Source organism: Bombus vancouverensis, chromosome 3 (genome assembly GCF_051014615.1).
Source record: "Bombus vancouverensis nearcticus chromosome 3, iyBomVanc1_principal, whole genome shotgun sequence".
NCBI classification, from domain to species: Eukaryota; Metazoa; Arthropoda; class Insecta; order Hymenoptera; family Apidae; genus Bombus; species Bombus vancouverensis.
In genome coordinates, this window is record NC_134913.1 from 11408632 (window position 1) to 11421408 (window position 12777).

The 12777-nt window shown below is 35.4% G+C and overlaps 2 protein-coding genes across 4 annotated transcripts in view; one reads left to right on the top strand and one right to left on the bottom strand.

Moving 5' to 3' along the window:
- LOC117165764 (monocarboxylate transporter 10) overlaps positions 1 to 12777 on the top strand; it is a 295750-nt gene that overhangs the window by 138771 nt on the left and 144202 nt on the right. The gene's annotated exons all lie outside the window — the stretch shown is intronic.
- LOC117165770 (nose resistant to fluoxetine protein 6-like) lies at positions 1466 to 6675 on the bottom strand. Of its 3 annotated transcripts, none has more exons than XM_076617119.1 (13): positions 6090 to 6675; positions 4409 to 4653; positions 3979 to 4172; positions 3735 to 3856; positions 3347 to 3589; positions 3043 to 3250; positions 2798 to 2963; positions 2632 to 2711; positions 2464 to 2559; positions 2261 to 2390; positions 2009 to 2183; positions 1734 to 1876; positions 1466 to 1650 (listed from the first exon to the last, which is right to left on the bottom strand). In XM_076617119.1, exons 2-13 carry the CDS (start codon positions 4634 to 4636, stop codon positions 1528 to 1530), a joined length of 1908 nt encoding a protein of 635 aa, XP_076473234.1. In that variant the 5' UTR covers positions 4637 to 4653; positions 6090 to 6675; the 3' UTR covers positions 1466 to 1527. The 3 variants fall into 3 exon arrangements, with proteins under 3 accessions (XP_076473234.1, XP_076473233.1, XP_033205028.2); XM_076617118.1 differs by lacking the exon at positions 6090 to 6675 and adding an exon at positions 5922 to 6083; XM_033349137.2 differs by lacking the exon at positions 6090 to 6675 and adding an exon at positions 5149 to 5707.

Consider the following 12777-nt stretch of genomic DNA (forward strand, 5'->3'; position numbering starts at 1 on the left):
ATCTTTACCGGTTTCTACCCTCAGACCAGTCGCGTACTTGATCAGTGTATACTCAATTGTGAATATTGAGAGAAAAATAGAGTTTAATAAAAAAAAGCAAAGTGTATAGATAAAAAAATCCCGAAATAATTTGAATTATTGAAAATATTCCAAGAATTGATCCAAAATTTCATAAATAATTAATGTTAATTGGGGAACGTAAATTAATAAATGATAAAGGTGAATTAAATATATGAGTTTTATAAATTATTGAAATTACTTTTTTCATTTTATTGCTCGAAGATTTTTATTTTTAATATAACAAATTTTTGTTATAATTAGTAATATTATAATTAAAAAAATAATAAACATTAATAAAATACAATAATTAGGTTTTCAATATAATTTTTTAATAATATTTATTTTATTATTTTTAGAAAAATTTAAATTTTGTAATATTATTTTAATTTGTTTTATTTAAATAATTATAATAAGTAATATAAATAAGATTAATATTAATTTTAAATAATTATTTTTTTTATATTTTATTAACTAAGCAAATAAAGTAAAAAAATATAATTAGAGAAACAATAATAAAAAGAATTAGTAAAATAAATAAAGTTAATGTAATTATTTGTTTTAATGTTAAAATATTTATTATTATAAAAATAATATAAAAAATTAGGTATATTAATTTTTTTAATGGGGGAAAAATATTTAAATAAAAATAATTTATAATTAGTATTAAATTAATATTTAGGTTTATGAATATTAAATAATTTAAAATCAGTAAAGTTTTCATTGTAGTGTATATAAATGTTTAAAAAGTTTAAATATAAATAATTTTTTGGAATATATAATATATATTAAATATGCATATATAAATAAATATTAAGTTTGTTATATTAATGAATTTGTTAAATTTTTAATTTACAAAATTAGTGTTTTTTTAAACTATGTAACAAATATAATTAGATTTTTTAATATCAAGATATCAAAAAGTAGTTTAAATTAAAAACGTTACGGCTTAGCTATCTTGTTTTCATCATATAACTTTCAAGTTTACGTGACATTTTACTCTATGGGTATTTATATAACTACGAGAACTGGTTTGTCTATAGCCCGGTACATCTTCCGTGCATGACATGTTCCTATGTTCCTAGAAAAGGCTATGAGGCTGAGAGGCCCTTCAAATTGATTTTCGATGGCTTCGAGGACTAAGATAACTAAACACTAGAGAAGATGTAGAGTTTTCCTAGAAGTGAGAATCACTTCAACAAAATAGACAGGAAGAGAAATGGGAAAAAAGGGGAAAGAAAGGAAGAAAGATATGTAATACACTATACAATACAATATAATGCTGGACATCTACGTTAAACAACAGACGCTATTTTCCCAATTGTGGTTCCAGAGAACATCATAATAAATAGAAATGTTTCAAGATTGAGAGAGACAGGCAGACGGACACACAGACAAAGTGCATATATCGAGAGAGTAATTTCATCACTTTATTAACTGAGGGGCTTAAAAATATGTATTAGTATATGATTATTTCATACTTGCCGGATTACTATACAGTCGAACGAGTGATATAAACGGCATTTCTACTGTTGCGGACAGAACAATAGCGGCAATGAAACTACAAATAATCACTGTAATGGCAGTATAGGACTGAAAAAACATAATATGTTATTATTACATAGGATTCATATTACTTTGAAATTGTTCGAATGAAACTACCTTATCATACTTACAATATTGGTGTAATAGAGAAAGAGAGGATAATTATCTAACGAATATAACGAAAGAATAATAATACAATTTATCAGATAAACGCCATACGTTAATTTACTGAAAGGGACGAAAATATCCAGCGATAAGATTTTGTTCACGATACCTGCAAACGTAACAAATATACTTGAGTGTAGTTCACAAAATGTTAAATAATTCGCATTACTCAAAGAGTATCTTTACGATAACTAGAATGACATTAACGTATTATTGAGTGATATGAAAAATATCTACTTACCGCCATTATTCGTAGTGCATGCAACTACAAGCCAGGCAATACCTAATGCCCAGCATGTTCTACTGAGGGCCAGATAAAGAACGGAGAGACCTAAAGATATGTTCTTGTTCGCGAGTCCGAAGAGAATCGAACAATTACATAAAATTGCCACGGACCAACCAGCGATTAAGGTTATCTGAAACATAAAATTAATCACATTATTGAAAGATGCAGAAAAATATAAGTATAACGAACAAACAAAGTATACATTACTTTTGAAAAATGCAATTTGTAATTCCATTTTGTAAGAAGGTGACATGTCGCCATTCCTATGAGGTATGGCGGTATTCTACACCACGGTCGTATATAAAAGTATGTGAGTGTCTTATATTGTCCGTCCAACCTAGAAAAGTGAATATAAGTATATTTACAAATTCCCTATTTTATAAAGAGTGTTAAACATTTTGTATGCTTACATAGGCTGGTAATTCAGAGTGTACCCCGTGTAAACTAGTGATCCTATCGATGAAACTAGCGCAACAACACCTATACCCACGGCAATATTGTAATGCCTGAAACAGTCGATTTTAGAGCCCAGGTAAAACTTTGTTCTAAGGGATCAAAGAACGAAATTAAAAACTCACGTGATCGATAAAGTTAGAAGAAAGCTTCCAAATACGAAGAACTGCATATCGTTGGGCAGGTACCAACTCCATGTGAGACACTGCAAACAGTACTTCTCTCCGAAACGATTCTTTTGCAATAACGCGACCGATATTTGCAATAGATTATCTGAGAAAGTATACGTACTAGCTCATCCCATCTATAGAAGTTGTTGATGTAAAGTATGTTAGTCCACCAATATTTGGAACACTTAGTATTTGGATGCTCAACGGGAAGAAGCGCTGAGACATGATGATGCCAGGTAAAATTCAATATCGCGATTAATATAACGAAGAAATATGCAGGTGTAAGCCTTCGAAGTTAATATATTTATTTTATTATCATCGAAATCTCATCGATAGAATTAATCAAGCATTGATACTATACTATACCTTATATATCGTTTGACAATCTTTTGAAAAAATTCGTTCATCCTCTTTGCTATAGGCGGAATTCCCTGATATTTTCGTCGTTCCTTCAGAAATGAATATGATAACAGAAAGCCACTCATAAAGAAAAATGCATCCACCGATAATGTGAAGTTGCTTATGATTTGAAAGAGTAAACTTTCAGCCAGTATATATACAAGCCATTTGTTACCTGTATACATAAGTGATTGTATTAAAAAAATACATGGTAGATCAGAAATCGGATCGGAGTATTAAAATTAAAACATCGTTAAAATTCGTTTCTTACTCATAACGTGAAATGCGTAGAACACTACGTGCCCCAGAATAATCCATGCCATTGTCAATGTTTTCAAGCCGTAGAATACTCGCAGATTATTACCACCCTTTTCCGGCTTAAATATTTCTTTTACATTGGTGAGAAATGAAAAACACAGAAGATGTTTGCTGATACGATTTAGCTGCTCCGACTCGCGGGGTGCCGGTTCCTCATTGCCGGTTTCGCGTTTCTCTTCTTTTATGTTCTCCAATTCTATTCAAAGTTAACCGTACGTTATATGCATTCCCGTGATTCCCATTCCATCTCGAGGCGATAAAAATAATTAAAATTGGTTACGTGAGCGCAGTTTCGTGTTAAGTAATATTTAATATCAAGTATCAATATATGTGTGGCTTACCTATCGAGTTGGTACTTTCGAACGTCAGCTTCCCCCTTTCTTTATTTAAACGCTTCCGATCGAGGAAAACGTCGTATATTGTGGCCGCTATTACGGTAGCACACAACGATAACAAAACTCCTCTGTAATCAGAATTTTAAAATTCTTACATGGCATTTTATCGGATGCAGATCTTGAGATATGTAATATATATCTGAAGTGACAAAAATTCAAGTTTCAAATTACGAGTTTGAAATGTACGTACATGATGGAGATCATTTTCGCAGAGAGTAGCCATTGACGATTATCCATCAAATCGGAGACTTCGATGAGCTTGAGGTGTATATTAAAAAGTTTTCCAATGAAAAGTGTCTCATTACGAAATACTTTATCGAGCATAGTGGCAACATCGCCTATGCTGCAGGATGCCGGTAAGCAAAGTCCAAGCGTGATCAAATCCTAAAATGAATGCAGTTTCTCAAATTTCTGATCGTCCGTCGTGACCGTAAAAATTCGCACGTAAATTTCATGAAATATTTTAATATTAATGATATCATCTATTAATATTATTTTAATGCGATAAATTCTTAATTGACTGCACAAACTGACTACATACTGGTTGTAATTCGCATTGGAACTTGAATCGTTAGAGATATACAATCGAGATACTAATTCTAGAATATCCATTTGCTTACTTCGTCTTCTACTTCTACATGATATTGCACAGTGCTATTGTGCCGCGCACGTGCAATAAAAAAACGAAACTCAAAAGGTGAGTACTCTTCATTCGGGTTCCGGTATATCGAATTGTTCTTTCGTACTTTCTCTGATAGTAATAGCGTGCGATTTTCAGAGAAATGCTTGCAATCTTGTGGGTCTCCTAACCAATGATTGTTCCCGATGACAAATCCTCTGGATGGCATTCCACTGATATCCAACGCTTAAAAAACACATGATATCTCATTGGTAACAACTCGGGCTGCAATTTTCGATAAGGATCTGGAGCGGTGTGAAAATTAATCGCACCGTTTGAAGCCAACAGCATCGGCTGATTGGAAAAACTATGACGACGACGACCGCAGCTTTTACACGCCCTATACGAAGGAACTAGTTTCTTATGCAACGTAGGAGGAAAATCGCAAAGTCGGGAGTTGGCTCGATAAAACACGTAGCGTGATGGTACCGTAATCAGAAGAATCTTCGCGGTTGCACAAGAATTGTTTCTATCGTTTTTGATTCGAATTTTCCGCGGTATAAACGTGTTCACCGAGAACATGTCACTAAACACAATCGCAAACACGGTATACATTTTTTTGAATCAAGGTCGGTTGTACGTATTTCGTTTAGTTTGCTTCCTTCTTTTCTTTCGCTGTGATTGACTGGTGGTAGCTTCGCGAAACCGAATTCGGCTATATATCTCAAAAGTTCTATTAACCTCTTAGAGCCCAAAGTATCTGGTTATTCACCGCATTTCGAAATACATCTATCTGGGTCCGACAGCTGCTGGAATTTAGAAGATCAGCATTTTCCAAAACCGCGTACACTGGAAGTAGCTTCTTCGTGATCATGGGGTCTAGTTCGGTCGCTTGTATTGACACGTAAAAGTTTGTTAAAGATAGAAGGGATAACCATGTCCACGAAATTCTTCCGCACTTCATACTTTGAAATGAGATTTACACTTGGTTATTAGAATTGATTATAGAGGAATATCGGCAGCCACGCGAATGTATTTTCTTCTCTTGTTCGCAATAATGTTCTATGTCGGTACTATGTTCGAAAATACGACTGCGTCGAACGGGTTTCGAATGGCGAATGGAGCTCGAGAGACTCAACGGTTTCCGATGAAATTGAAGCATGATAAAGCGTGTTCGATTCAGGACACATCATTGATGATGTAAAATATCGCTATCATTTTACTTGTGACACTCCTTGCCAAAAGAATAGCGGAGATGTGCTATCTTTAATTTCTCAATAACGCGTGTAAAATTTTTCGTCTGTAACATGTAATATTAAAACATTATGAGTTAAGAATATGCAGTTCGTTAAAAATAATTAAAAATGTTATGAGGTTTAGTATGTAAGCAAAAAAATTGTTTTATTTTAAGAACGAAATGATAGCACATGTACAGTAAAAAAATAATAAACAACATAAATTGTAACTGACAATAATTACTTATCAAACATATATACTTATTTAGTAATAGGTACGTTTAATAATAGGCCCTGAGAGTGTGCAGACTACAGATGCATTATCTTGTTGAAAGATTTGGTCAGTTCCAGAAATACGTTCTCCATGATTATTTATTTGTTCTTTGATTACATTTATGTATCGGACACTATTCATTCTCCCATCGATGAACTTGATACTTGTCTTACCGAAATAACCATCATGCTAATAATAAACCATCACGCTGCCTCCTCCCATTTGTCGTCGAATTGCTGACATTGTCTCTTTTCTTATGTCATGAAAATAATATTGGAACCCATCAGGACCATGCAACTGAATCTTCTTCGTCTGAAAATAGTACTCTTCTCTATTTCTTTTTCGAATGCATTCTTTCTTTTGCAAAGCGTAAACGTTCTGCTTTGTGTTTCGTTGTTAACGAAGGTTTCTTTTTCAATTCTAGCTTCTTGATATTTTTGCAGGATAGTAGAACTCGACGAACACTTGAAACACTGGCACTAACACTAGATTTTTCAATTATTTGCTTCGTTGTTAACTCGAGTTGGAAGCTACACGCAAAATTGCCGTAATCTTCAACATTTTTTAAGAAATTGTGTATTACTTTACGACATCTTTTTATTACTTTCGATATTTCTGCTACTGATAATTGTTGCTGTTTTAGTTTAAGAATTTGCTTTTTTTCAGACTCGTTTAATTTTTCTCCGCGTCCTATTCTTATAAAGTTATATAATATTGCACTGTAATCTTTACTCGTTGATAGATCATGAACTACTGAGCAATTTCTAAACATACTAACAGAGTGTGCTATTATTTCGTTCTTAAAATAAAACAATTTTTTTTTTTGTTACACACTAAATCTCATAATGTTTTTAATTATTTTCAACAAACGTTATATATTATACGTTACAGACGAAAAACTTTACACTTATCGTTGAGAAATTAAAGATAGCACACCGCGACTATCTTTTTGGCGAGGAGTGTACGTTCGCTGGTTGCGACCAATTAACATTCCACTTTCATATGCGTGGCTGGATAGTCTTGACCGGTTTGTTATTTCATCGACTTTTACCGCCACGTGATTCACGCGTTACACTTTTTTTTTTTTTTTTATTTGGGAGACTTTTTACAATCAATTGTCATTGAGAATTACAAGTAAATTATTTTGGCGTGATACTGTAACTTGGATTATAAGAGTTTAGAGTATGTTTGATTCTAGTTGCATCTAATGCTTAAATCTAAAGGGTTTTGTCTTTTTAATCTGCGGATCTGGTCCGTCGTGTCAAGTAATTGGGTAACTAATGGGTTTTGGTGGTTGTTAACTCTTATATTATATCTGTTGCTAAGTTTGGATATTTCTTCTTTAACTGTGGATATCTTAACGTCACGATGTATTGTTTCGTTGGTAACATACCAAGGTGCATCTATTAAGAATCTTAGAGTTTTTGATTGGAATTGTTGGAGAATTACTCGCTGTTTCCCGTAGTTGGATCCCGTAGGCCCAAACAGGTTTTAATATAGTCTTTATATAGCATCATTTTACTGTGCGCGCTTCAGATGGAAAGTCTACCAATGAGCCAGTAGAATTTTTTAAATTTTTATTTAAATTGCTTGGATTTATTTACGATATGTCATTTCCATGTTATTTTTCTGTCCAGAATCATGCCCAGATATGTGACTGTATCTTTATTTGGAATTGGAATGGTCGCCTGCGGGCAGAATTATTTTTGCAGCGTGAAGATTATATAACTGAATTTGTTTTCATTTATTTTGAAGCGCCATTCGTAGAACCATTTTCCCACAGAGTCGAGACCTTGGAATTATCGGATCTACGTGAAACGGCAATAAAGCTATATCATCAGCAAATATCGCCGTGGTTATTTCTGTTAAAGTTGGAAATCGGCATTGTAGATGGTGAACTAAGGTCCAAGGATATTGCCTTGGGCTATGTCAGTTTCTATTGGAAATGTTGTGATTGTAGCGTCTAAGTATCTTATCATGAACAGCCTATTGATATGATATTAAGATGGAGTAGTAGGTGTGTGGTAGGATTTTCTTTAGTTTCAGCGAAATTTCTTCATGTCACACTTTGTCGAACGCCTGCTGAATGTCCAGGAATACCGCAGAGTAATATTTTTTCTTTTCTAAATCTTGGCTAATTTTATGAGTTCAATAGGAGGAGACATCTGGAAGGGAGAGTGCAAGTGAAGAGTCACATTAGTTAAGTGACTTGCAAATAAGTTGGCTTTTTGCATAGGGCTACGCGCCCATCCACCTTGCGAACAGCGAATTGGAGGGATACGCATAACAAATAAAAATCTTTTCCTTCGTCGACATACTCCTTCGGCGCAAGAGTCTTTACCCATAACGAACGCTTGTTTCTTAGATCCGTATTCGTCGAGCTGGTTCCTCAAACAGACATGAAAAAATTAACCGTGGGTGCGTTTTATTTGATCGACAAGACCGCGCTGTTTTCTAATTGGCAAGAATGCTTTTAGGATCGTTCAAATTCCTCGTCGTCTTTTGCATTTTCGACGAACATCCACAGAGCTTGATTGAAATCTTGTCGACTCGATCTCTGCTCGATTTTTCATCTTTTTTCCTTTGTTTTACACCCTTGCATCTTGTCGAGCAAGATGTTAAGATGGCACACCGAAGTGCAAATTTTTATAAAATACTCGCAGTACACCTTCCTCCACGATTTATCCAATCAAAATTTCGCCTGTTCAATGTCCAAAAGAAAGTAACGATTGTTCCGTTTGAAATGACCAAAACGTAAGAATCTTCCTAAGCAATTTTATGACGCCAGCTTCCGTGGGAAAGTTCCTTCTAGCAATGGTGACAACGTTTTTAATTTTCCATGTCTATCGTGTTCTCAATACCCAAGCGTATCGTAAGTTTAGTCGATTTTTCATCGGACGCAGATCGCGATATACAGGGTGGTTGGTAACTGGTGGTACAAGTGGAAAGGGGATGATTCTACGCGAAGAAAGAAGTCGAAAATATGGAATAAAAATTTTTTTTTTAATTTTTCCATCGAGACAACGACCTACAGTGAGATCTGTTATAACGAGACGTGATAAAGTGCACGCGTACCGAGCGAAAATTCAAAGTCGATTTTCTCGAAAACAAAGCCTCGAACGAAAAATTTTTATTCTATATTTTCGACTTCTTTTTTCGCGTAGAATCACCACCTTTCCGCTTGTACCACCAGTTACCAACCACCCTGTATAACATGTATCCCAATCGGTGACAAGAATTCGAACTTTCAATAACGAGCGTGGAATTTCGTAGCGAGAAATCATTGTTGATTGTCCGTCAAATCGAAGACTTTGATCAGTCTCAAGTCCGTATAAGAAAGATTTTCGGCGAAAAGAATTTCATTATGAAATACTCCATCCAGCATAATGATGACTTCGCGTTTGGTATAGGATCTAATCCTAAAAAACAGCAAAATATCTCAAATTTCTGGTAGTTCGTTGAAATCATAAGAAGTCGCACGTAAATTTCATGAGTTGTCTTAATGAGGTACATTGTTATGCCCCGAGGCTTACTATACGCCGTGTTCCTAACCGTCGCTCGTGGTACTCAGTGCACAGATTATCATACATGACCGGCAAAATATATACAAAGTAGCGACAAGCACATAGTTGTCGTCAAGCAACGAGTTCTAGAAACATCGATTCGCCTTTGGTCCGTTACTTTATGTACACAAAGAAGGTGGTATATGTGGTCATATGCGCGAACAGTTGCGAGACCCGAACGTGGTGGGGGTCGTCTCCTAGAGAAGACAAAGGAAAAAATCGAAGGGCAATCAGTATCATTTGAGGATTGGAATGCATTGAGAGCTTCAGACGAATAAGTCAAAGTTGTTTAGTCAAACGAATACATCGAGAAATATCATAAAGACGGTTCGAATTACGGTAACAAACTAATTGTATCATCGTTAAATCATTTGTGACGTGTTCATTATAATTCTAAATATTGTTGGAAATAGAAGCTTATATTAATCCTGTTAATTCAGCGTAACAATCATTTGAACTACCTCTGTTATCCTAATCGAAACAAGGGAACGACCGATTCGTGGCGTCGATTATCAGAATCGTAACGAGAATTTATGCCTTTCACAGACGCGTTTTCCTTGCGATCGCGTTTCTCCGCGAACGGTCGTAACATACATCGTTAATTTGCTGTATAAATCATACTGATGACTACATATTGATTGCAAGTAGCATTGCGACTCGAATCGTTGGATATGTGGATTCCAGATGCAAACATTGAAATATCCGTATACTTACTTGGTTTTCTGATTTTATGCGATATTGCACAGCGCTATTGTGCCGCATACGTCCAATAAAAAGTCGAAACTCAAAAGGCGGATGTTCCTCGTTCGGGTTCCGGTATATCGAATTGTCCTTTCGTACTTTCTGTCACAGAAATGTCGTGCGATTTTTAGAGAGCTTGGAGCAAGTCAGACGATCTCCTATCCAATAATTGTTCTCGTTGACAAATCTCCTCGGTCGTACGCCACTAGTGTCCAAAAACGACTTCAAAAACACATAATTCTGTAATGCAAGCAGTTGATCGTGAAAAGAGATACACTTCGGCGACAACTGTCGTCATTTTTACGCAGCTTATGCTTCTGTTTCGACGGTTGATTCGATGAAAAATTATGCATGTGACACAATCGTGACGTAACGCGACGTAATTGCCCCCAGGAAAACTGTCGCGGTTGCACAAGAATTATTTTTATGTTTTTTGAGTTTAACCGACTGTATAATTTGTTGAATCGTAATTGATTATCTGTATTTTGATTGATTTGACTCCTTTCTCTTTACGCAATCGTAATCGACTTTTAGTAGTTTCGTCGAACGAAGTTTGTCAAGATATCTTAAAAATTCTTTTTGCCTCTTACTACCTAAAAACATTCTGTTTACCTCTTAGACCCCAAAGTATCTTGTTATTCGCAGCATTACGAAATTTAACTATCTCTGTACGACGTCAGCTCGAAGTTAGAAGAATGATGTTCTTGTATGTGGAAGAATGATGTTGGTTGTATGATCATTAGCATAACAGATTTCTATTTTTGTACGTGTGTAATCATACCAGAAAACGAGATGTCTTGTTTCTCTTCGTTCGAAGCGAATAGTAATGATATTCGGTCAAGTATTTGATTCCGAAGAAAAATATTCATTTGGTCAAAGTAGTAGAGTAAAACTGAACGCCCATTTAAAATCATGTAAAGCTACAAAATCCTTGTCCTTACGAATTAGAAACTATTATTTTATATAAAAAGAGACTATAATTATATGTTAACTCTGGATGCAACTACTATAGGTATCATATAACAAAAGTATATGTCGGAGATGAAAGGACATCGGGACTTCCCGTCTGGAATGTTGGGAAAACCCCAATACCCTCGTCCAGACTTTTACTATAGTTAGACTTAAGCAATAAAAATAAGAAATAGTTTTAATGTTCCAATCTGGCTTTATGACGATGGGTTTGGGCTCGAAGTGACATAGCGGGTCACTGGACGTAGCCACGGTAAAGGGAGGGACGTGTACCTGACAGAGGCATGGAATGATTATACGGCTCTCCTTAAAAACAAAGATTGGCCCGAGAGGTGGGGACAGGAATATATAAGGGCAGTTCCACTTGGATTTGGGGTTGTTGTAGTTCATGCAGATAAGTTTACTTGTACGTGGAGTCATACGTATATCACGTCGCATTCGTCATCCCGTGGACCGTGGATTAGTTATCGAACCTGAATTCGTTGTCATCAACATCTCGACCATCCGATCGCCGCTATTACTTACAGCCTCTTGTAGTGCCCACATTTGTACCAATAAATATCAGCTATATCCGCGGTGGTAAATTTGAGTGAAGGTTCATCGAACGCCTAAAATTCCAACCCTAATCCGACATATATATTATGTAACGTGAAATTTGTTGAAGATACCCAGATAGAGATATAAAACTACAAGTAGAAAGTATAAATTAAATTAAATTTGATATGGTGGTTTGTTATTTCATGAACAAAAGTCATAGATATACCATTATCATTCTCTTTGACATTCCATGCATTATATCTAGTTTCCCTTCTATATGAAATATACGTTGATTTCTACATCTGTATTAAACAATTATGCTATTTATCACAATTGATCGAATAATTGAAACAACGGTAGTAACTAAAATTGTATTTTACAATCTAATGATTGCAAGAAATATACGCGTATACTACGAGGTGTTTCCATTTTTTCGTAAATGTAGATAGATGTTCCATTTTACCTTATGTTACGGCTGGCGTCACATAAACATTCAAATGACAGACGTTACGAGGGACGTTGCAACGCTCATCTGGCCGCAGACGAGTGTTCGTTACGTTTATGGTCCACATAAGATACTTTAGTAAACGTGAGACGAGGCAGCAGGTGAAACGACCAAGTATAATGTATACAATCCACATGCTGTATCTACCGTTATAAGTTTTCTAAATAAAAGTTTAAAAAATGGTGAAGACTCCAATGCATTATCGGAACTTCGACACTGTTAAAGTTTCTCAAAAAATTTTTTCCAATTTTGTGAAAAAGGTGACATGTTCACAGATTTATAGTTGATCATAAATTGTTATGAGTTATGAGGATCGTTTGGTCGTCGGTCTTTTGTCACGTGACATCAGCTCATTCCGGCATCGGGGAGGGCAGGGACGTGGCGTAGCACGTGCTGGAATATTGTCCGGCGTGGGAGCGGTCCCGCTGCATCCTGCGTCACGTCATTGGCGAGAGATTGACCCCCTCGGCGTTCGTAGAAGCGATGCTGAGGGGGCCACAGGAATATGAGACTGTCTGCCTCTTCTGCGAGCGAATTATGCTCGCA